At 41.5% G+C, this 25,947-nt stretch overlaps 2 protein-coding genes across 4 annotated transcripts; both read right to left on the reverse strand.

Annotated features, from left to right (window-relative positions):
- Positions 1 to 278: 278 nt before the first annotated feature.
- Positions 279 to 11,187, reverse strand: LOC116502767 (zinc finger protein 260-like). Of its 3 annotated transcripts, none has more exons than XM_032208687.1 (2): positions 11,057 to 11,187; positions 279 to 3,114 (listed from the first exon to the last, which is right to left on the reverse strand). In XM_032208687.1, exon 2 carries the CDS (start codon positions 2,907 to 2,909, stop codon positions 999 to 1,001), a length of 1,911 nt encoding a protein of 636 aa, XP_032064578.1. In that variant the 5' UTR covers positions 2,910 to 3,114; positions 11,057 to 11,187; the 3' UTR covers positions 279 to 998. The 3 variants fall into 3 exon arrangements, with proteins under 3 accessions (XP_032064578.1, XP_032064580.1, XP_032064579.1); XM_032208689.1 differs by having other exon boundaries at positions 11,000 to 11,187; XM_032208688.1 differs by having other exon boundaries at positions 10,972 to 11,187.
- Positions 11,188 to 12,627: 1,440 nt separating this feature from the next.
- Positions 12,628 to 25,445, reverse strand: LOC116502771 (zinc finger protein 260-like). The gene is made up of 3 exons (XM_032208697.1): positions 25,389 to 25,445; positions 14,383 to 16,672; positions 12,628 to 13,077 (listed from the first exon to the last, which is right to left on the reverse strand). Exons 2-3 carry the CDS (start codon positions 16,465 to 16,467, stop codon positions 13,045 to 13,047), a joined length of 2,118 nt encoding a protein of 705 aa, XP_032064588.1. The 5' UTR covers positions 16,468 to 16,672; positions 25,389 to 25,445; the 3' UTR covers positions 12,628 to 13,044.
- Positions 25,446 to 25,947: the final 502 nt, after the last annotated feature.

Genomic DNA, 25,947 nt, shown 5'->3' on the forward strand with positions numbered 1-25,947 from the left:
ATTATCAAAGGTGAATCATAAAAAAGCAATCCCATTTTAAAATCCTCTTATTGCTCAGCTACAGCAGCACCTACTCTTTCATCCAAAGCGAACAGGCTGCAAAGTACAATTTTTAATCAGGCGATCCTAGTCATCCTCTTTCTCTGTGGTCTTGAACTGTTTTAAATTAAACTGTTGGTTTTACTCCTGCCTTTTAAGCTTAGACATATCTTCTGGTCATTGCTTATGTCGTACACCCACTGTCCGGTTAGGTATTGTTTAAAACAGAAACATCAATCTAGTAATATAGTCATTTTTACTTATAGAGCGTCTATAATGACAATTGTACTATTTTCCATCTTAACACATCCTTTTCAATTTCATTCCATGCCTGGTCACAATTATTTTGACACTGAATTTGTATTCTTTGTAACAATATCCCAATGTCTTACTTTTGTATCATTTCTTCTAAATCACTTTTCCTCTTCAATTCTATTTTGTCTTCCGTTTTCTTATTTTGATCAACTTTTTGTCCATTAGCTATTGATTTTAAAACCAGCCATTGTACTAAAAATCTGTTTAATGTTTCTATTAATAATGATTCTATTTATTTCCTGGATTCGTTAATCCTGCCCAAATAGAGACTTTTGATGGCTTACAAGGTTTTAGCAGAAGCCTTAGCTTTTCGCCTTATTTTGTTAATACCCCCTATGTTTGCTTCTCATCCATTTTCCTTTTTCTTTTTAAATTCTTACTCATAGGGCTAGAAGGGACCTACCACAGAATAACACAGCTGTAGTCTTCTAGTTTTACCTTCCCTGCCCAGGAGTCTTAATATGAATCCAGACAATTTCACATGCTCTCCCATGATCTAAGAGTTTCTAATCCCCCCTCTTTATGAACTCTTATATGACTTCTAAGGGTTGAACAATTATGAAAAACTGTTCTATCATCAGGGCCATGTGAGTTTTCTGATGATGTCTTTCTTTAGAGAAAACATTACCACACTCTATGCATCTCTATGGCTTCACATGGATCTTTTGATGCTTTCCAAGGTGTACTTTTCGGGAAAAACATTTCCCACATTCCACACATAGGTATGGCTTCTCCCCTGTGTGTATTCTCTGATGAACTTGAAGCTGTATTGCTCTAAGAAAACTTTTCCCACACTCCCCACATTTATAGGGCCTCTCTCCTGTGTGACCCTTCTGATGTCTCCGAAGTTCAGAAGAATCCACAAATCGTTTCTCACATACTGGGCACTGATGGGGTCTGTCTCCAGTGTGAAGTTTCTGATGTCGAATTAGGTGTCCCTTCTGGACAAAACATCTCCCACAGTCTGGGCACTGATGGGGTCTTTCTCCGGTGTGAACTCTCTGATGTTGAATTAGCTTTGACTTTTCACCAAAACACTTCCCACATTCTGGGCACATTTCATTTTTCTTAAAAGGCTTCTCTCCTTTGTGAATCCTCTCATGTTTTCTAAGATAATATTTACAACGAAAAGTTTTTTCACACTCTGGACATTTATATTGCTTCTCTAAGTGGCTTCTCTGATGCATCCGAAGTGTATCTTTCCGGGTAAAAGATTTCTCACACACTGAGCATTTATGACTTTTCTCACCCGTGTGGATTTGGCAATGAATTCTAAGGGATGATGCATAAGCAAATTCTTTCCCACACTCTAAACATTTGAACTTTTTTTCCTCTCTGTGAACATTCTCATGATTTCTGAGGCTTCGTATTGTACGGAAAAATGTTCCACACTCAATGCACATATAGGGCTTAACTCCTGTATGGATACTCTGATGTTCAAAAAGAGTTTCCTTAAAAGAAAAACATTTATCACAATCATTACATTTATATAGTTTTTCTTCCCTGTGCGTCTTTTGGTGTCTCTGAAGGCGAGAAGAATTGACAAATCTTTTCTCACATTCTAGGCATTGATAGGGTGTTTCCCCAGTGTGAATTCTCTGATGTTGAATTAGGTGACACTTTTCACCAAAAGATCTTCCACATTCTAGGCACTGATAGGGTCGTTCTCTGGTGTGAATTATCTGATGCCGAATTAGGTGTGACTTCTGGCGAAAACCTCTCCCACATTCTGTGCACTCATAGGGTCTATCCCCAGTGTGAAGTTTCTGATGTTGAATTAGGTTTGACTTTCTTCCAAAACATCTCCCACATTCTTGGCATTTGTGGGGTTTTTCCCCAGTGTGAATTCTCTGATGTTGCAGCAGGCATGATTTGTTGGAAAAAGATTTCCCACATTCTAGGCATTTTTTGCTTTCATCCTTTGTATGTGTTTTATTATGTTGGCAAAGAGATGAGTTCCGAGTGTAACATTTTCCACACTCAAAGCATTTATAAGGGCTTTGCCTTGTGTGAATTTTCTCATGTTTTCTAAACAATTGTTTATAATGGAAAGATTTCCCACACTCCAGACATTGATAAGGTTTTGCTCCGGTGTGGATTTGCTGATGTTTAAGGAACTCTGAGTTTTGGGAAAAGCACAGCCCACATTGCACACACTTGCAGGGCTTCTCTTCAGTTGGCTTGTTCTTAGGCCTATAGAGATGCCATCTTTCATGAAATCTTCCCCAGCACTTCCAGGACTCCTGAGATCTCTTTCCCTGGTGGATTCGCTGATGGGCTCCAAGGTCCGAGCCTTTAGCAAAACGCTCCCCGCACTCTCCGCATTTGTAAGGCTTCAATCCAGGGTGGCTCCGGAGATGTTTGGCAAAGTTCCACACTCCAGGAAAGGATTTCCCACAAAGGAAACACAGGTGGGATCCATTCCCCGTGTGCAGCTTCTGGTGGATCAAAAGGAGGGACCGGCGAGCAAAAGATTTCCCGCAATTGGAGCATTTGAAGAGTCTTCCCTGATTCCTCTGGGGGGACTTTTGGCCAAAGTGTTCCCTCCTCTGCATAGTCTCCAGGGGCTGCTCACTTCCAGGGCTTTCTATCCAAGGAAAGTCTAACAAGCAGAACTTTGGCCAAAGAATTGGAAGATGGGCAGGAGGAGGGGCTCCAGCATGAGTCTGAAAGCTCGGAAGAAGAAACCTCTGGTCCCAGTGACTGACCCGGATTGGATCTTGCAAGCAGAACTTTGTGCAAAGGTTTTCCTGGTGGCACCTGCAGAATGAAGAAAAAAGAAGTGAAGGAGAGAGGAAGATTTATTTTCTTCAGCTCTCCAAATAGCCCAAACAATAGCTGGGAGACCCCCCATATGAACACTGGGGGGCCCACCAAAGCCTCTTTTCCCTCCCCCCAGGATCAAAGCAATGCTGGGATGCCGCCTGTGGAGCTCACCCCCCCTCCCCTTTTCTTTGTTTGATGAGAGGGATGGCTGACAGGGTCCCTGTTGCCCCCCATTTGTTTGCCTTAACTGGGGATGATCCCTCCTTTTCCTTTTGCTCGGGAGGATGGTGGTGATGTACTACATGAATGAGACAAACTGCAAAGACTTCCCCCCCATAGGATTTGTTTTTTTAAAAAATATCATCTTTGCATCATTACACACACACACACACACACACACACTCCATCTATTAATATGGTAATTTATACTTATATTTCTTCTATACATATTATTCTTTCAATGTAATTATTTATATACAATACATCTTATATCTATGTACATATATTCCTCTTATAACTATTGTTCTGTACTATTTTATATACAGTATATCTTACATTTCCCCGCTCTTATTATGCTGTTTTATGATTGTGTTCTAATTTCTTAATATTTTTTTCCTTTAATGCTTTCCTATACTTTGCATCTTTCCTCTAACCATTTGCTCCATAAATTCCATACTAAATAATACTCAGATTCTCCTTTGTCTTTTATTTCTTTTGTAAGTCTGTCCATTTCAGCACATTCTAATAGTTTTTAAAATCACATTTTCTTCTTTTGGTATATTTTTGTTTTTTCAATTTTGTGCGTATATGATTCCTTCTTTATTTATGACATGTAGTATTAAGTATTGAATTTTTTTCCTCATAATTCCCTGTAATTATCCCTAATAGAAATAGTTTTGGTTTTAGTTCTATTGATTGTGTAGTTATCTCTTCCGGCCAGTTTTTTTTATTCTTATCCAATATTTTTTTGCTGCTGTACACATCCACCACATATGATAGAAGGTTCTATGGGCCTGACTACATTTCCAACAATCCGGTGAACAGTTCAGAAATATTTTCACTATTTTCACTGCTGGTAAATGCCATCTGTAGAACATTTGGTAAAAGTTTTCTCTGTATGCTGTTGCCATTGTTAGTTTGTAATTTAGTTCCCAGAGGTTTTCCCATTTTTCTAATTCTACCTTGTGTTCAAAATTTGTTGCCCATGTTATCATGGTCTCTTTTACTACTTCTTCTTCCCTTTCAAATCGCAATAGATTTCTTCTGTCCCCTGTAAAATTTTGTCTAATTCTTGTAGTTCTTTGTAGAATCCGTCCAGTTCTAAATCCTTCTTGTATCAAGTCTGTGTCTGCACGTATGGCCACCAGTCTATGTCCATTCCCTGATTTTTTAATTTCTCCTGATTCTCTAACAAATCTTCATATCTTATTATTTTATTTATATCTAGTACGTTTAGATAGATTAGTGCATAGTCGATAACCAAATTTGAATTTTATTACAATGATTCCCTTTTTTTTTTGGCCATGTTTGCAATAGAGTGCTTCTAATTTGATGCCTTTGGAAGTAACTGTGTATTTTATTTTTCCCATCCCAAATGAAAGGATGCCAGCCAGGAGTCGGTTTCAAATTTTTTTACTACCGATTCAGTGGGCGTGGTTAGGTGGGTGGGCATGTGATTGAGTGGACACGGCCAACTTGACGTCACTCATGTCCATGCCCACTCAGTCACATGCCCACCCACCTAACCACGCCCACCATACCAGCGTAAATTTCTGTTTTGCCAGCTGGGAGGCTGGCAAAGAAGACTCGCTTTCCCCGCTGCTGCTGCTTCTACAGCGCCAAACAGTCTTGTGTACCCCCTACACACATATACCCAGCGCTTGCCATGGGGCGAAGGGAGTACGGCCGGGGAGAAATCAGGGGGAAGGGGAGGAGAAGGCTAGAGAGACGGGAAAGGAAGCCAGGTCGCCTCAGCGAGTGCCGCTCTTCCTGCCTCTTGAGGTTGGCTGGATTGGACACGCGACTGCTCTTGCCCACCCCGTTTCTCCTCCTCTTGACTGATGCCATGTTTTGCGGGAATAAAAGCGGGCACACAGAGAGAACCGGGAGAGGAAGAAGCAGATCCTGAGCGGGCAGGTGGGCGCCCTAAATACCTGCATTTTCTCCTTCTCCTCCACGCAGCCCTTTGCTCGCCCATCCGCGGCTGCCCGCTCCCCTTCTGCAGGAGCGAGAAAGCAGTGTGGGAGGTTTGGCTAGATGGCCCAGTTTGTCTCAGAAGGAGGAGAAAGGAGGTGAAGCGGGAAGGTGTCTCCCTTGGCTGCCTTTAGGCACCTCTCCCCTTTAGGCTCGCCGGGTCTAGGCCCCTGCTTTCCCTACCGGAGAACCCCGGAACTTCAAGAAGAGACAGCTGTGGCGCTTTGAAGGCTACTTGCATTGCGGTCCTGCAGATGCCGCCTCAAATGTTTGAGGCGGAGGGGGGGGATTTTCTGACATTTTGCAAGGTGGGTCTCAAAGAGAATGAAGCGGGAATGCCACACCCAGAGCTGTCGCTTCTTCTTCGCAACAGCCGAGGACTGAAGAGGAGCCGAGATTGGAGGCCAGAGCAGTGTTGCACACACAAACACCCCAGCCTTCGCCCGCACCTCCGCACCTTTTCAGGTGCCCAGCTTGCCCCTCTCCCCACTACAACGGTGGGAGTTTCAGGAGACGCTGGCCGGTGAAGAGGCGCAGGCAAAGGCTGGGAGGCTCCCCGCAGTTCCGTCCTTGGCTGTTGCGAAGAAGCAGCGGCAACTCTGGATATGCCGCGCCCGCTTCATTCTCTTTGAGAGCCGCCTTGCATAATGTCAGAAAATCCCCCACTGGGCCGAATTTCACAATCTTGCAGGTTGCCACTCACTTCCTACTAGGAATGGAGATCGCCGGACCCAAGGCTACATACATTTGAGGCGGCATCTGCAGGACCGCAATGCAAGTAGCCTTCAAAGTGCCACAGCCGTCTCTGGATTTCTCTGGTAAGGATATAATTTCACAACCTTGCAGGTCACATGCCCCCCCCCAACCACGCCCACAAAACCAGCGAAAAACTGGCCTGACTTCCAACGCTCTATCTGCGGCAAGCGGTAAGGGAAGCGAGCCCTGGCCCAGCATCCCTGCCTCCTTCTGAGAGCCAGCTTGGGGGATCGCCAGCCTCCCCCACCACTGCGCCCTTCCCTCCACGAGGACCCTTTTCTATAAAGAAAAGAATGGACAGCAACATGTCTGAAATGGTTAGGGCCAATGTTCCCTCTAATTTTTTTTCACTGTCAGCGGAAAAGTATGGTGTTTGAGCTGCACAGTTTCATGCCTGAGCACCTAAGAGAGCAACAGTTTGAACTGCTGTCAGGTCTGCTGGACATTTGCGCAACATTCCAAGCATCAAGCACCGATTGCGAGCGAGGTTTCAGCCTGATGAATGCCAGGCATGAAAATGTGCCACTCAAACACTATACTTTTCCACTCATACTGGGAAAAAAAGGCTCTCTGCTCAGCTTTTACATTGTTAGACTGGCTAGAGAGAGACATGGCACCAACAGCCTGGGTCCTGGCATTTTGCAGGCAACCTATCCTCTCACATTCCTTTGGAATGCAACCCATCACATTTGAATTAAATTTTGCCAATTATCCTATTAAAAGATAATCCTATTATTCTAAAATATGACTAACTCAATATTAAAAACTGTAAATATTTAATGCTGATAAATAATAGCAGTAATTGTTATTTAGTATGATTAAAATCAGTATTGATATATCAATATAATATCTATCAAAATTGACAATAAACACTAAAATAACAATACAAATATATAATTTGGAATATAAATGTAATAAATATAATATATAAATGCAACATAAATGTAATAAAATAATTTATCATGAAACTCTCCCCCTTTAAAGTAGTAAGATCAATTAAATAGTCTAGCAAGTTTGGACTATATGCTATCTGTTATGTTACTTAAGAATATATATACCTCAGAATCAGATACAACATCCACAACATTTCCAACTGAGTCAATAAAATCATATGCCATGCCAAAACTATTTTAAATAAAGATATGAAATTAATCAAGTATTGCATTTATTTTTCATAATGAATGTACAATTTTTTTATTATTTAAGTTTTGTACCCCATTTTTTCATCTTCAATGTATTCAAAGCAGCTAACAGATTTTTTTAAAATTGAAATCTACTTAAAAACTGGTGTTAATCTAATTCAAAAAGTCTGGCTAAAAAGGGAATTACCGTATTCTTTTCTAAAACCAAAAAAGAAAGAAGAACTGCCGCAGGATTGTATTCCGTAGTATTTAATCAATGCATAGCTTTCAAATGTAATCCAAATTATATATCTAAACAACATTATAAATCATTTAAATATCAGAAGATTCGAGCATTGTTTTTTCTGATCTCTTGGCAGAAAGGATGTGTACTGGCATTTTATGGAATTTAAAATGATTAAGTCCATGACACAAATTGCACAATAGGAAATCCAGGCCAGAATGCATTTAACTCATTGTATCACCAGGGACCAGAATTTAGCAGGCCCAGGGGAAAAAAGTAGGTAAAGCCACTTTATAGCTAAATTTGATAGCATTAAAAATTAAATAGGATTAAAATCTGTGGTTTATAATTTACCCAGTTGTGCCATGTAGTCCACCCCACTCCTTTCGCCGGCGTTAGCCTGCTGCACCAAGGGGGCATGTAAGAGGGAGGGGAAAAAACAAGAGGAGATACGGCCACAGATAAGCACGCAGCAACCTCGACGTCTAAGTGGGCGAGTCCACAGCATTCGCGCCCGCACGTCCGAGGCAGGGCATAAAAAGGGAAGAAAAGGCAGGGAGGAGATGACTGGAACCAGCTCTGTTTGGGGCGCCGGTTTGCACGCAAGCACGTTCCCCAGCGCAGGGTGGGGAAAGGCTTTGTTGAAAGATCTGAAGCACAGAGAATCAGGAAGTGCCACCCAGGTGCAGCTGCATAATAAATCTCACCAATTCCGCCCAAACTTTAAAAAAAAAATGTTGTCAAGACTCCTGTTTAGCTGGAGGGGGTTTCGTTCACGATTCCACGGCCGTTCTGCAGAGTACAGAAACTGCAGTCCGTGTCCAGCAAACGACACTGCGCAGCAGTGGGAAACTGCTGTGCAATGTTTACTTGCCATGTGCGCGGCCGTGCAGCCGCGCACCTTAGAGGGAACAGTGGTTAGGGCAGGTGTCAACAACCCAGGTGTGGTACACGGGTTGTCTACACCTGCCCTATACCATTTCAGACAGGTTGCTGTCCATTCAACCTGGGGCGTGGTACAAAGGCAACACAGCCAGAGAACCAGTATGAGTCCCTTTATTAACACCAACTGTGCCCCCAATGTCTGCCTGGAGAAAAACTCTTCCACAAACCTGTAATAGCCTTTGGCTGAAACTATCTCACTTCAAATGTTGTAAGCAGAAAACTTCCAAATATAAATCCAACAAGGCAAAAAAGGTAATTAAGCCAGCAGGGCAAGGGAGATAAGGAGTTCCAAAAGTGAAGTAGCACGGCAGTAAATCAAACCAGTTGGGAGGATGCCAGCGAGAGGTGGGGCTCTGTATCACCGCCTCCCAGACGGAGACCCACATTTGTTTGCTTGCTAGCCGCCTCAAAAGAGGAAGGTGCCCTCAGGGCATCAGGACCCCATCGTGGGGAGACAAGGCAACACAGCCAGAGAACCGGCATGAGTCCCTTTAATATCAACTGTGCCCCCAACGTTCATTTCTCTTCGGCCTGGAGAAAAACTCTTCCACAAACCTGTAACTGTCTTTGGCTGAAAATACCACAGTTCAAACATTGTAAGGCGCAATGTAGGACGGAAGTGAGTGAAATTTTAAACGAAATGGAGCTGATGTTTCAAAGCATCAAGGACCTTATACAGGAACAACATAAGGCTATGGTGAAATTATTTGATGGCATAGATCAAAAATATCACACAAGGGACAATGAGCAAAGACCAGGACAATCAGGAAAGAAAAGAGCCACCAGAAGGAATGAAGGGGAAAGCAGAAGTGAGAATCCAGCGAGAAAAGATGACAAGGAGGCGGCGATATCATAAAAATTAATAATCATTAAGGAATTCAAACAGGAGGAAAATACTTTGGAAGATTTAAAAAGGAGTGGGAGAAACAGAAAGATATCTGGGGAAAGGAAATAGGGGCTAGAACAGATAGCTTTAAAACTAGATAGTGGGAAAGGGCAGAGGGGAGAAAAAGACGGATTGCATAGTGAGAATATGGATCTAGACTTAAGAGAAGAATATGGGAAGCAAATAAATAAAAATAAGACTTAAAGTACTCCATGAATATATTTTAATAAAATCATATGTATTAATATTAGAATTATATACACAGGATAATTATTTTCTATGTAGAGTGACAGATATTAGGATAATATTTTAATATAAATAGATATGAAGAGTGAAATATGGGAATTATGAAAAATTAAGCATTAACTGGGAAATTAGCGATTGAATGATGGTATTATTAATTATGCATAAAAATATTAATGTAAACATGTGTATTAACAGGAGTAGAACCATATGGAATGGAAAATTGGAAAGAACTGAATAGATTTACTCTATAAGGGAAATATGAATAACAAAGCAGGTGAAAGATGGAAAATAGAAAAGAAATGTCTTTAAATATTACGGTGATATGGGGAAAAAGTTAAAATAGAGATAAAATAAGAGAGAAATAATAGTATATATATATATTGGCCCTCCTACCGAAGACCTTCTGGGGTTCTTCACAGGAAGGAAGGAGGGAGAGAGGGAGGGAGGAAGAGGAAAGGGAAAGTGAGTGAGATATGGAGGAAGGGAGGGAGGGAAGGAGGGTGGGAGAGAGATAGAGGGAGAGTAAAAGGAGAGGCACTAGACACAGCTTCAGAGGATGCTCTGAAACAGCACAGCAATCCAGGACTGGAAGTGACCTCAGAGGTCACCTAGTCCAACCCCCCCCCCCCCTGCTCCAGCAAGAGACGTTATGTCATCTTGGTTATTTTGGTGCCTTTAACATGGAGAAGAAATTCCCAGAAGTCCCCAGGCATTGCCAACCTTTCCCCCCTAGTAAAAAAAAACCTAGAGCAAAAATTTCATGCAATATTAAAAAGAATAGAAAAGGGGGTTGCTGTGCATTGCTTAATGACTGCTAAATAGTAAAATGGACAGCTAAATTGGCCACCCCCACCCTGTTACATGATAGGTAAGCCACTCCCACCTAGTCACATGACTGCCAGGCCACACTCACAAAATAAGCCACGCCCACAGAACCAGTAGTAAAAAAAAATTGAAATCCACCACTGTTGCAGACCCCTGGTATAGGGCCTCCTGATTGACCAGGTGGTTAGACTAGAAGACTTCCAAGGTCCCTTCCTGCCCTAAAATATAAAACTCATCAAGGAGCGGCAGACACATCTCACCCTCATTCAGAGCAAAACAGGGAAAATAATGGTTTTTTTTCAGATTCTACTCAGCTTTCTAGAAACAAAACAATTAAAATACTAGAATAAAAGCAAAAACTACAAATTCTTCTCCATTGAGATGAAGCCGAAAGCAAGTGGATCTTTTCTGCCTTGGGAAAACAGTCAACTCAATTCAAGCCATTTGAATCCTTTTTCTTCCCCTAAAGAAAAACCACCCCCCATTGAAGAGAGAAGGGCGGGTATTTCTTTCAGCCACCCAATAATCCCCCCCTTAAACCCTTGGAGGAGAAGCCCCCTTTCCCTCCGTGGGGTGAGGCTCCCCCACCCCCCTTTGCCCAGAGGCTCCCCGTCCAGCCCCGCATCCACCCGCACCTTCCTCCTGGCACCGACTCGGGGCTACCTTCCTCCTGGCGGGAAGAAGCCCTCCTAGCAGCCCGAGGGAGAGCGGGAGCCCCACCTGCCCGGAGCGGAGCCCAGGAGCAGCCTTGCCGGACGCCCAGGAGTTGCACAGCCGCCCAAATTGAGGCAACTGGGGAAACGAGATCAAACCTCCTGGAAATTCAGCACCCATACAAGGTGGAGAGGGAGACAGAGAGGAGCTTCCTAGAGAGGTCCTTCGGAAGCCTCTCCCCGCCTTTTCCGGCCCTCGTGTTCTCCCTGGGAGAGTGGTTGAGACGCTCTAGCCCCTCCTTTCCCCTGCCGAGGAGGCATCAGTTTCGTGGCTCGGCAAGCTCCGCTTCTCCCTCGGAGGGCTCTGGGCGAGCCGCCTCTTTTCCGGCTGGGCGGAATCCAGAGAAGCCGGGAGCCTTTCCTCCTTTCCTCCCCCCATGCCCGGATTGGGAAGAGGCGACTGGAGACCCTCGCTCCCAGCTTTTCGCGAAGTTTGGGGAAACTTGGAATTTTCCCCTATTGTGCCCTTTGGGGCATCAGGAAACATCTTTTCTGTCTCGAGATACAAAATGTATAAAAACCAGAGTTGAACTTTAGCCCAATCTGGAATGTTTAAAGGTGTTCATGAGTAAATGGTTTGAAAGACTTGGAGGGTTGCAAAGAAACCCCAGGGAATAGGAGCTGATTTTAATGAGACTTTGCCTTGCCTGTTTTGGAAAGAAAAATGATATTGGGGTCAAGACGGATATCAGGTCTTCAAGAGAGGCTGAATCATGAAGGGAAACCCAGAAGAGTTCTGGAATTCTTACTTTGTTGATAAAGGCTGTAGGGACAGCATCTTAAATTCAGAATGTTGGTAGACATGTTATTTGCTCTCACGTTTTTTGTTCAACTCGACATAACCAATACTTGCAACCTTTCATCTTATGTTGTAGCCTCCAATCCCCTACTTATCTTTCTTGTTCTTCTTTGCATCTTTACTAGTCTTAACATCTTTGTACCGTGATACAAAAGGTACAATACCACGAAGATGAACTGTAGCCCAAATCTGGAATGTTTAAACAACTTCACGAATAAACGGTTTGAAACATTTGGAGGTTGCAAAGAAACACCAGAGGTGGGACACACATTTAATGTGACTTTGCCTTACCTGCGTTGGAAAGAAAAATGGTATCGGTGTCAAGACAGATATCAGCTTTTCAAGAGAGGCTGAATCACAAAGGAAAACCCAGAAGAGTTCTGGAATTCTTACTTTGTTGATAAAGGCTGTAGGGACAGCATCTTAAATTCACAATGTTGGTAGACATGATATATGCTCTGACTTTTTTTGGAAGAGAAAGTTGGACAAAACGAGGATAGGAAGAATGTGGCAGTTGTTGAACGTTAATTTTAAAGAACACTACCATACCAAGTAAATGACATGTCCATCATTTGCATAGTTTAGTTTCAATTTCTTTCTGACAGTCTGTTGTTCAATTCCAAATGTCATTTTGCCTATTTTAAATCTTTCTTTTAACTCTAAAATCATGAAACAGTAAAAACCTCAGGAGTTGATCTCTCGACTTCACCTTCTCTCTGTTTTGTGCCAAGAATCACAAAGGCGTTGTGGACCCTTTCCATAAAGCACTTCAAACATGGTTTTTAAAAGTCTACATTACCTTTATTGTATCATAAAAAAACATGCCATCCAAGCCTCAAATCATGCTCTTCTCTTCTGAATGGGAGACCATCAGAATGTCAGGGAGAGGGAGCTGGGCAGGCAGAGGAAGATGGGCCTGCCCTGTCAGGCGGTTGCAATGAAAAGAGAAGGCAATTTCCATGAGGGATTTATCTTAGGAGCCTGAATAGGCTTTCCCGAATTTACTTGAACCAGCAGCTTTTCTTCTAGATTTGATAGATGGCTAGAGTGAAGGAACCTTGGAACTTTTTTTTCTATCTGACCACAGCTGCAAAGCTCTCTTCGCACAGAGATGGAAGGACTCATATATACTTAGAATGGAAGAATGGATGGGAAAATTGACTGCTTTGGGTAAAGAAAACTGTCTAGATTTCCTCCTACATGGAAACCACTCTTGCATTTCCTTGTACCTGAAAGAAATGAAATTTAAATCTGGGGTTTATACAGGTTTATAATGATAAACGTACTATTTGTTCTTTTTATTTATAAACTTCTTTTTAAAAGTCATTTTTATAGTACTTCTATAATCAATGACAATTGTATTTTTTCCATCTTAACACAACCTTTTCCATTTGATCCTATGCCTTATCATAATTATTTTGACACAGAATTTGTATTTTTTGTAATAATACCAAAATGTCTTGCTTTTGTATCATTTAAATCACTTTTCCTCATCAATTATATTTGGTGTTCCATTTTCCTATTTTGGTCAAGTTCTTTGTCTATTAGCTATTGATTTTAAAACCAGCTAATGCAGTAAAATCTGCTAATGTTTCCATTAATATTTTGATTTCTTCCAAAAGGCTTTTAAAATTACGACAAAACTATCAGCAAAGTTCTTCTTACCTCAGGTTTCTGTTGTGCTCTAGGATACATATTATATGATTTTATTTTTCTCCATAGTGTGGGAAGTAACATCCAGACTGGTTTGACATCATCCGCTCATTGATTGGACTGAGTCTGATAAGACTGTTAAGCCATGCCCTTGTCACTAGGCAGACCCAGCTTTTGACTCAGTCACTCAATGAGGACAGATGTGTCATTAAGCGCTCCAGTTGGATTTCAAAAACCTTCAAAATTATTGGTATTTTCTGGATTGCAAGTTTGTGAGTACAGCTGGGAGTTACACCATTAACCTCTGCATTGGGGTGGTGTCAGGCGCGTCTTTATCCCCATGTGGGTGGCGGAGAACTCCATTTCCCCTCAGAATGAGCTGTCATCCTGTAGGGAGGCTTGCCTTTGGCCAGATCGGGGAGAGATCGCAGCCCTTTCAGCCCCGGAGTCAGATTCCCAGCTATAAGGTTTTCCTCCTGTGTGGATTTTTCATGTGCATCTGAAGATCTGATGATCAGATAAAAATCTTCACATTCTAAGCCCTGATAAAAGTTTCCTTCCAGTAAGAATTGCTGATGCTGAAAGAGTATTTTTCCAGGCAAACATACATCTCACTTCAAACATTTAAACTGTATCTTTTGCTATATGGAATAGAATGTGGTTTTTAAGAGACAATTGACAAGAAAATGCTCTCTCACAATCTGAGAGTTCCTAATTTTTGTCGCCTTTATGGACTCTTATATGACTTCTAAGAGTTGAACAACTATGAAAAACTATCAAGGCCTATTACGGCTTTTTCCATGTCATTTTTCTCATGTCTCCCTTTTGAACAAAACATTACCACACTCTGAGCATCTTTATGGCTTCACTCGTGAATGGACCTTTTGATGCCTTCCAAGGTGTTCTTTTCGGGAAAAACCTTTCCCACACTCCATACACGGGTATGGCTTCTCCCCCATGTGGGTTCTCTGATGAACCTGAAGCTGTGTTGCTCTAAGAAAACCTTTGCCACATTCCCCACATTTATAGGGCCTCTCTCCTGTGTGCTTCTTCTGATGTCTCCGAAGTCCAGCAGAATCCACAAAACCTTTCTCACATTCTGAGCATTGATAGGGTCTGTCTCCAGTGTGAAGTTTCTGATGTCGAATTAGGTGTCCCTTCTGAACAAAACATCTTCCACAGTCTGGGCATTGATGGGGTCTTTCTCCGGTGTGAATTCTCTGATGTTTCCGCAGGCATGATTTGTTGGCAAAACATCTCCCACATTCTGGGCATTGATGGGGTCTTTCTCCAGTGTGAACTCTCCGATGTTGATTTAGCTGTGACTTTGTGTTAAAACATCTCCCACATTCTGGGCACTTTTCATTTTTTTGCACAGGCTTGGAAGGCTTCTCTCCTTTGTGAATCCTCTCATGTTTTCTAAGATAATATTTGCAACGAAAAGATTTCTCACACTCTGGACATTTATATTGCTTCTCTAAGTGGCTTCTCTGATGCATCCAAAGTGTATCTTTACGGGTAAAAGATTTCTCACACACTGAGCATTTGTGGCATTTCTCACCCGTGTGGGTTTGGCAGTGAATTCTAAGAGATGATGAACGACCAAATGCTTTCCCACATTCTAAACATTTGAATAATTTTTCTCCTCTGTGAACATTCACATGATTTCTAAGGATTTGTATTGTACGAAAAAATGTTCCACACTCAATGCACATATAGGGCTTCACCCCTGTATGGATACTCTGATGTTGAGAAAGATATGACATTTTTAAAAAACATTTATCACAATCCTTACATTTATATAGCTTTTCTCTCCTGTGCGTCTTTTGGTGTCTCTGAAGGCGAGAAGAATTGACAAATCTTTTCTCACATTCTGGGCATTGATAGGGTTTTTCTTCAGTGTGAAGTTTGTGATGTCGAATTAGGTGAGACTTTCTGCCAAAACATCTCCCACATTCTGGGCACTGATGGGGTCTTTCTCCGGTGTGAATTTTCTGATGTCTGATTAGACATGATTTATAGCCAAAACATCTCCCACATTTTGGGCACTGATGGGGTATTTCCCCAGTGTGAATTCTCTGATGTCGAATTAGGTGTGATTTACATTTATATAGTTTTTTTCCCCAGTGTGTTCTTTGGTGTCTCCGAAGTTCAGCAGACTCCACAAATCTTTTCTCACACTTTGGGCATTTATAGGGTCTATCCCCAGTGTGAAGTCTCTGATGTCGAATTAGGTTTGACTTTCTGCCAAAACATCTCCCACATTCTTGGCATTTGTGGGATTTCTCCCCAGTGTGAATTCTCTGATGTTTCAGCAGACATGATTTGCTGGAAAATGATTTCCCACATTCTAGGCACGTTTTGCTTTTGTCCTTTGTATGTACTTTATTATGTTGGCAAAGAGATGAGTTCTGAGTGAAACACTTCCCACATTCCAGGCATTTATAAGGACTCTGCGCTGTGTGAATTTTCTCATGTCTTCTAAACAATTGTTTACAATGGAAAGATTTCCCACACTTCAGACATTGATAAGGTTTCCCTGCCGTGTGGATTTGCTGATGTTTAAGCAGCTGCGAGGTTTGGGAAAAGCACAGGCCACATTGCACACATTGATGCCGTCTCTCAGGAAATCTTCCCCAGCGCTTCCAGGACTCCTGAGATCTCTTTCCCTGGTGGATTCGCTGATGGGCTCCAAGGTCCGAGCCTTTAGCAAAACGCTCCCCGCACTCTCCGCATTTGTAAGGCTTCAGTCCAGGGTGGCTCCGGAGATGTTTGGCAAAGCTCCACACTCCAAGAAAGGATTTCCCACAAAGGAAACACAGTTGAGATCCATTCCCCATGTGCAGCTTCCGGTGGATCAAAAGGAGGGACCGGTAAGCAAAGGATTTCCCACAATCGGAGCATTTGGAGTCTCTCTCCTGATTCCTCTGGGGGGAACTTTGGCCAACGTGTTCCCCCCTCTGCATAGTCTCCAGGGGCTGCTCACTTCCACGACTTTCTATTGGAGGAAATTCGAACAAGCAGAACTTTGGCCAAAAGGTTGAACGATGGGCAAGAGGAGGGGCTCCAGCATGAGTCCAAAAGCTGAGAAGACGAAACCTCTGGTCCTGGTGACTGACCCAGATTGGATCCTGCAAGCAGAACTTTGTGCAAAGGTTTTCCTGGTGGCACCTGCAGGATGAAGAAAAAAGAAGTGAAGCAGAGAGGAAGATTTATTTTCTTCAGCTCTCCAAATAGCCCAAGCAATAGCTGGGACACCCCCTATATGAACACTGGTGGGGTCCTCAAAGCCTCTATTCCCCACCCCCACCCCAGAATGAAAGCCATGCTGGGATGCCCCCTGTGGAGCTGACCTCCCCTCTCCTTTTCTTCATATGATGAGGGGGGTGGCTGACAGAATCCCTGTTGCCCCCCCATTTGCCTGCCTGAACTGGGGATGATCCCTGCCTTTTCCTTTTGCTCGGTTTGGGTGGGAGAGATGATACTATATGATGTGAGAGAAACTGAAAAGACCCCTCATAGGATTTATATGTTCCAAGTAGAGCTAATTGTGTACAGAGTACAACCCATGTAGGTATTCATAGACCCTGTTCTTTGGGCCAGCATAGATTGAATATGTCTCCCACCTAGAATGGTTTCCTATTGTTGCTTTATAGTTAAGGGAGGATGCAAATACATTGATTGGGGCCAGCAATGCAGTTTGAACACAACAGGGAAGAAACAGTTCCCATTAAAAAATTTGACACTAGTATATATGGACCTAAAAAGGAAGACTGATGGAAGCCTAACACTTCTAGAAGGAAACCTTTTTTTCTCCTGCACCTGGAGATCAATAAGACAACAATGAATCTGGAAAGAACCAATGTGGTTCCATTTTCAAGAAAGGGGGGGGGAAGAGTCCCTGGAAACTACAAACCATTCAGCCCAACATCAGTATCTGGGAAGATCCTTGAAAGAATATTAAAAACACAGCTCTTCGAGCAAAACTGGGAAAGTAATGATTTTTTTCAGATTCTGCTCAGCTTTCTAGAAACAAATGTAAACAATTAAAACAGTAGAAAAAAAGCAAACAATATTCATTCACTATCATTTAAATAAAGGCAAAAACAAAAGTGGATCTTTTCTCCGTGGGAAAACATTCATCTCAATTCAAAAAATTTGAACCTTTTTCTTCCGCTAAACAAAAACCCTTCACCCTCCATTGAAGAGAGAAGGGTGGGTATTTCTTTTGTTCACCCAATAATCCCCACCCCCCCTTAAACCCTTCAAGGAAAAGCCCCCTTTCACTCTGTGGTCCGAGGCTTCCCCCCTTTGCCCAAGAAAAGTGCACAGATGTTTAATAAACTTAGGAAACTGAAGGCAGACATAACCTGTATACAGGAAGTGCACATTAAAAGGGAACATATTAACTTACGGGAAAACACAAAATGTGGAAAATTATATACAGCATTGGCAGACAAGAAAAAAGAGGGACAGCAACCTATGTAAAAGAAAAAATAAAGTCCAAATTAGCCTACTCCAGCGAAGAAGCCAGGATTCTAATGATTGAATTAGAAACAACACAAAAACCGGGATCTTATTAATAGTGATATATGCACCAAATCAGAAACAAGAGGAATTTTATAGGAAATTGCACAATAAAATAAATGAATTAGACTATGAAAATATTTAATTGGGGATTATAACGCAATAGTGGCTAAAAAGATGAACTATGAAAGTAAAAAAAAAAGACAAAAAACCCGATTATCTAAATCCTATTCCGAGATGGCCATAGAATATAAACTACACAATACTTGGAGAGAAATGCACAAAACAAGAAAGCAGTATATCTTCTATTCAAACCAATTAGAGGAAATTAAAATTGAAACAAATAAGTGGGCGGATCATAACCCAATAAAATTAAAATGGAAAGGCCAAAAAAGAAGAAAAAGATGGATGATGAACCTGATATTGTAAAAGAAACAGAATACACTCAAATGCTAGAGAAAGAAATAAAATTATTTCTTAGAACGAACAAAAAAGAAGACACCTCAATGCAAAATCTCTGGGACACCATGAAAGCATACATAAGAAGCCTCACGATCGCCTACATAGCAAGAAAAAACAGGAAAAAAAAGATCAACAAGAACGTATGCAAAAAGAACTTAGTGAAGCTGAGGCTGAATTACAGAAAGACCCAAAGAATAAAATTAAAAAACAAAAAAGGGGGTGATAAAACATAAGATTAATTTAATAACCCAAAAAGAATTAGCACAGAAAATTTAAGTGGTCAAAAAAAATTACTTTGAACAAGCCAACAAACCTGGACGATGGCTGGCATACAGATTGAAAAATGAAAGAGAAAAAGAATGATATATCAACTAAAAAATGACAAAGGAAATATTCAACATAAATCGGAAGAAAAGAGGCAAATTATTCCAAAATATTTCACAAGATTATACGTGCAAGATAGTACGGAAGAAACTAAGATAAAACAATATTTAAACCAAGAAAAGATAAATCCAATCTCAAAATAACAAAGGGGGGGGGGCGATAAACAGGCCAATAACGACATCAGAAGTAGAATTAGTCCTGAAAAATCAGAAGAAGAATAAAACCCCAGGACCAGGCAGAATCCTGGTGGAGTTATACAAATATAATCAAATAATATTGGAAGAAGTAGGATTGGAAATGTTTAATTAAGTTTTAGAAAAGCCAAGATGCTTGAATCATGGACGGAAGCAATATCGCTCATCCCTAAAGAAGCAGCTAACTTACAAGAAATTCAAAACTATAAACCAATTTCACTATTGAATTCCGATTATAAATTATTTGCAGCAATTATGGCAGGAAGAATTAAACAAATGCTAAAGAATGAATACATTCAGATCAAAATGGATTTTTACATCACAGACACCTTAAAAATAATCATCAGAGTCATCCTAGATATATTAGAATATTATGAGGTGCATCTGGAAAAGCAATTGGTGCTGGTTTTTCTTGATATACAAAAAACATTCGACAACGTAATCTCGAAGTTTATAACAACTCAATTAGATAGGATGAAATTTGGAGAAAAATTTACAAAAATGATAGAAAAACTACATAATACCCAGACAGTCAAAGTTCTGATGAACGGAGACCTAACAGATGAGATTGAAATAAAAAAGGGAATTAGACAGGGATGCCCCCTCTCTCCTTTGCTGTTTATATTAACTTTGGAAATATTGTTAAATGAAATTAGGAAGGACCAGGGAATAAAAGGTTTAAGACTTAAAAATGAAGAATATAAGACCCAAGCTTACACTGATGAATTAGTATTTGTTTTAGAGGATTCATTAGAATCTCGTCTGAAATTAATTCAAAAATTAGAATATGGGGAGGTGGCAGGATTAAAAATTAATAAAAGCAAAACAAAAATGAAAACTAAGAATATGACAAAAAAGCAAGAAGAGGAATTGGAGTGACTAAAATGCAAACAATTAAAAAAGTGAAATACTTGGGGGTTTGGATGTTGGCAAAGTGTTCTATAATTAAAGACAATAATTATAATAAGCTAATGACACAAATAAAGAAAGTTTTAGAAAGTTGGAAAAGTATTTAGTTATCACTCATGGAGCTTATAGCCACAGTTAAAATGAATATTTTATCAGGAATTTTATTTTTGTTGCAAGGCGCACCTATAAATCCTGGTAAAATTTTCTTCCAGGAATTAAACAAACTAACATCCAGGTTCATCTGGCAAGGACGAAAAGCGAGGATTAAACTAAAATCAATACAAGACAGCAAGGAGAGAGGAGGCTTAGCATTACCAGACTGGGAATTATATGCACGAGCAGTAACACTAACATGCTTGAAGGACTGGATGGAGTTAAAAAATAAAAGAATCTTGACCTTAGAAGGTCACAATCTGCAAGTAGGTTGGCACACGTTCCTATGGAATGGTAAAAACAAAACACTCAAATACTTTCAAAAATATCTAATTAGAAATGGGTTCACCGACAAAACTGTGAAGCCCTTATCCGCGCCGACATAAGCGCGGAGGGCAAATCCGCGCCGTCCGAAGCGCTAAGGAAAAAGGCGACCCTAGCGCGATGACATAACCAGGGCAAATCCACACCTTCCGAAGCGCTCAGCACCCTAACCCTAACCCTAACCCTACACCTAACCCTAAACCTAATCCTAACCTTAAACCTAACCCTAACCTAACCCTAAACCTAACCCTAACCCTAAACCAAACCCCTAAACCTAATCCTAACTCTTACTTTAATTTAAATCAGCTTTCTGTCGCCGCACTGTTTTAAAGCGCCCTTCTGTTGCCGCGCTGTTGTCGCTGCGGTGATGACGTCGCGGTTTTAGTGACACGGTTTTGTCACCGCTATTTTGACGAGCGCGGTTTTGTCACGCCACGTTAGAAATGCGCTATTGCAAAACTGGCTCAAAATTTTAAAAAACCACTATGTGAAAATCCCAAATTGACTATCCCCGACAGAAAGTATGACACACCCAAATTTTATATATATGAATAAAATGATAAGATACAGAGACTTAATTAATGGACAGAGAAATTTAAAAACAATCAAATAATTGGCAGAACAAAACATGAAAGTTGACTAGCTAACCTACTTGCAAATCAAAGCTAAACACAATAACGATAGTAAATTATATGACATCCAAATGGAACCACACAAATTAGACAAAATAATTCAAAGTACAGAAAGAAAGATGATAGGGAGAATATATCTATATAATAATATATCTATACTACAGGCCACCCAACCAAGCAGAGGAAGTAGATGAACTTTTTGCTAGTCAGCTAACTAAGGTATGTAGGAAGCACACCACAATAGTAGTGGGGGATTTTAGCTACCCTGACATCAACTGGGAAACAAACTCTGCACCAAGTGGAAGATCCAACAGATTCCTAACAAACCTAGCAGACAACTTTGTTTCCCAAAAAGTAGAGAATGGAACAAGGGGATCAGCCATATTGGACTTAATTCTCACTAACAGAGAGGAAATGATAGAAGGTGTTGAAGCCACAGGAACCCTGGGGGCAAGTGACCATGCAATATTGGAATTCAACATTACGCAAACCAAGTAGTAGAACAAAGTGAAACTAGAGTCTTGGACTTTAAGAGAGCTAATTTCAATAAAGTTAGAGAGAGCTTGGGAAAAAATTCATGGATGAGAATCCTCAAGGGGAAAAAAAATCAAGAAGCTTTGGGAAATTTTGAAAACTGAGATTACAAAAGCCCAGTCTAGCACAATACCAATGAAGAAGAAAAATAACAGCTCCCAAAAGAAGCCAGCATGGCTGCATAAAGAACTCTCTGACAAATTGAAAGACAAAAAAGATAAGTATAAAAAGTGGAAAGAGGGGGGGACATAACTAAGGCAGAATATCAGCAAATAGCCCGAGCATGTAAAGATGAAGTGAGGAAAGCTAAGGCTCACAATGAAGAAAGGCTTGCCACAAAAGTAAAAAATAACAAAAAAAAGCTTCTTCCAACATGTTAAAAACAAGAAAAAAGTTAAGAAAACAATTGGTCCATTGCTGGGAAAAAGTGGCAAGAAGGTGACAAGCAACAGGGAGAAAGCAGAACTATTTAACTCATGTTTTGCATCTGTCTTTACACAAAGGGATAAAACAGTCCAACCTATCAAAAATAGCATTACAAAAATTCAGATTAGGAACACAAGTTGAAATAGGGAAGAAAATGTTAAGTGAGCAACTGTCTACCCTAGACGAGTTCAAATCACCAGGACCGGATGGATTACACCCCAGGGTTCTGAAGGAACTGGCAGACGAGATCTCAGAACCACTGAACTATATCTTTCAGAGATCCTGGAGCACTGGGGAACTGCCAGAGGACTGGAAAAGAGTTGATGTGGTTCCCATCTTCAAAAAAGGAAAAAAAAATATATCCAGGAAACTACAGACCTATCAGCCTGACCTTAATACCAGGAAAGATTCTCGAAAAGCAACAAATTAGCGAACACCTAGAAGTAAACAAAGTAATAGCCAAAAACTAACATGGGTTTGTCAAAAACAGGTCATGCCAGACTAATCTTATTGCATTCTTTGATAATGTGACAAAATCAGTGGACCGTCGATATAGTTTACTTGGACTTCAGTAAGGCATTTGATAAGGTAGACCATAACCTACTACTAGATAAAGTAGAAGAATGTGGGTTAGACAGCATCACCACCAGATGGATTTCTAACTGGCTGACCACCGCACTCAACGTGTAGTCCTCAATGGAACTGCATCTTCATGGAGGGAAGTATGCAGTGGAGTACCCCAAGGCTCTGTTTTGGGCCCAGTACTCTTCAACATCTTCATCAATGATTTGGATGAGGGAATAAATGGCGAACTCATCAAATTTGCAGATGACACCAAGGTGGCAGGAATAGCCAACACTCCAGAAGATAGGCTTAAGACACAGAAGGATCTTGAAAAACTTGAACATTGGGTACTATCTAATAAAATGGAATTCAATGGTGAAAAGAGTAAGATTCTACATTTAAGCAACAAAAACGAAATGCACGGGTATAGTATAGGTGGTACCTTACTCAACAGTAGTAACTGTGAAAGGGATCTTGGAGTCCTAGTGGACAACCATTGAAATATGAGCCAGCAGTGTGCAGCAGCTGCCAAAAAAGCCAACACAGTTCTAGGATGCATAAACAGAGGGATAGAATCAAGATCACGTGAACTGTTAATACCACTTTATAATCCCTTGGTAAGGCCACTTGGAATACGGCATTCAGTTTTGGTCACCACGATGTAGAAAAGATGTGGAGACTCTAGAAAATGTGCAGAGAAGAGCAACAAAGATGATTAGGGGACTGGAGACTAAAATATATGAAGAACGGTTGCAGGAACTGGGTATGTTTAGTTTAATAGAAAGAAGGACTAGGGCAGACATGATAACAGTGTTCCAATATCTCAAGGGTTGCCACAAAGAAGAGGGAGTCAAACTATTCCCCAAGGCACCTGAGGGTAGAACAAGAAGCAATGGATGGAAACTAATGAAGGAGAGAAGCAACTTAGAACTGAGGAGAAATTTCCTGACAGTTAGAACAATTAATCAGTGGAACAGCTTGCCTCCAGAGGTTGTGAATGCCCCAGCACTGCAAGTCTTTAAGAAGTTGTTGGATAGCCATTTGTCTGAAACTGTATAGGGTTTCCTGCCTAAGCAGGGGGTTGGACTAGAAGACCTCCAAGGTCCCTTCCAACTCTGCTATTGTACTGTAATATATAAATTTCTTCTGAAATATAAAATGGAAGAAGAAATAGTGAAGGAACAAATGGTAAGAAGGGCCCAGAACTTTGGCTATAATATTGGATTAGATAAATGGAGAGAATTTGGGGGGACAAATTTAAAAATGACACTATCGGTTGCATACAAGGAAAACTGGTACAAAATGTTTTACAGATGACACCTACCACCAGCAAGGTTAGCAAAAATCTCAGCATGTATATCACCAAAATGTTGGAAATGTGAAATAGCACATGGAACATATAATCACATATTGTGGACGTGTGAGGAAGCCAAAAAGTATGGGGAAAAGATTAAAAATTGGTTAGAATCGATAACAGGACTCAAAATTGATTGGAAAGCAGAAGTATTTTTATTAGGAATAATGACAACCAAATATAAAAAACAGTAGTATTTAATTCTACACATAATTATGGAGGTGAGAATTGCCTTTGCTCAGAAATGGACAAATACATTGATACAAGCGAAGACGAAATAATAAGAAAGGTTATGGACTGTGCTGAAATGGACAAATTAACAAAAGAAATTCAGGGAAAAGAAGGGACAGAATATTATCAGATATGGGAAAAATGGTATAGGTGGAGATAGGAAAGAAACAAAGGTCAATGAAAGAAGCCAATAAAACCCAAAAATAGAATTTAAGGAGGATTAAGGAGGGTACTTGAGAGACCGCCTTCTGCCGATTACCTCCCACAGACCCATTCGATCCCACAGATTAGGCCTCCTCCGTATTCCATCTGCCAGCCAATGTCGGCTGGCGACTACTCAGAGGAGGGCCTTCTCTGTGGCTGCCCCGGCCCTTTGGAACGAGCTCCCCGTGGAAATTCGGACCCTCTCCACCCTTCAGGCCTTCCGGACGGCCGTGAAGACCTGGCTGTCCCAGCAAGCCTGGGGTTGAGTCCCCCCCCTCGAATTTGCTGTGTCTGTTGTGCTTTTAAATTGTTCGAATTGTCTGATTGTCTTTGTCTTACTTTTTGTAATTTCCCCTCCCTTGGCTTTGTTCAGCCGCCCTGAGTCCCTTCCGGGAATAGGGCGGCCTACAAATTGAATAAACTCCAAACTCCAACTTAACATGTGCACTCAAGAGACTTTAAATTTACTAGAGGTAATCACCCAATATATCAGATCGATAAGTAAAATAAGAGGGTTAAAAAAGATGAAACTCAAACATATTAGAAGGGGACATAACGTAAGGAGAATTGTACCGATTTGAAACTGCTATAAGATGGAAAATGAAATTCCAATATATTGTGTAAATGTAGTTTATGTCTAAGTTTTGTTTGTGTGTATTTTGTATGTTTGAAAGTATTTCTTTTAAAAAAGCAAAGAATATTCATTCTCTACCATTTAAATAAAGGCGAAAGAAAGTGAACTCAAGTCAACTCAATTCAAGCCATTTGAACTCTTTTTCTTCCCCTAAAGAAAAACCATCCAACTCCCATTGAAGAGAGAAGGACGGGTATTTCTTTCAGCCACCCAATAATCCCCCCCCCTTAATAACCCTTGGAGAAGCCCCCTTTCCCTCCGTGGGGCGAGGCTCCCCCACCCCCCTTTGCCCAGAGGCTCCCGGTCCAGCCCAGGATCCACCCGCACCTTCCTCCTGGCACCGATTCGGGGCTACCTTCCTCCTGGCGGGGAGAAGCCCTCCTGGCAGCCCGAGGGAGAGCGGGAGCCCCACCTGCCCGGACCGGAGGCCCAGAAGTTGCACAGCCGCCCAAAATGCCGCAAGTGGGGAAAAAGGCAGGAAAACTACCCGAAATTCAGCTCCCATCTAAGGTGGAGAGGGAGACCGAGAGCAGGCTCCTAGAGAGGATCCACGGACGCTTCTTTTCCCGCCTTTTCCGGTCCCCATTCCTCCCTTGCAGAGTGTGGGAGACGCTCTAGCCCCTCCTTCCCTTCCAGCCCTGGAAGTCAGCCAAGCCCTCCATCCATTCATTGCCCGCCGGCGGGTCTCCTTGCAGCAGAGGCAGCCCCGTGGAGGTGGAAGGAACCCCCCCTCCTCCTCCCGCCAGGTGCAAAGGGCGAAAGTTTAATTCCCTGCCTTTCGTCCCTTCCCAAGGAGCTCCGTCTCCACTCGGGGGCGCCTCTTTCCGGGTGGGTTGTGGGGAAATGCGGCATCGAAACTGCAAGTGGATGAGACAGGTGGATCAGAGGTTGGATGTGATGCTTTTGCCAATTGT

This window comes from Thamnophis elegans, chromosome 2 (assembly GCF_009769535.1).
Source record: "Thamnophis elegans isolate rThaEle1 chromosome 2, rThaEle1.pri, whole genome shotgun sequence".
NCBI classification, from domain to species: Eukaryota; Metazoa; Chordata; class Lepidosauria; order Squamata; family Colubridae; genus Thamnophis; species Thamnophis elegans.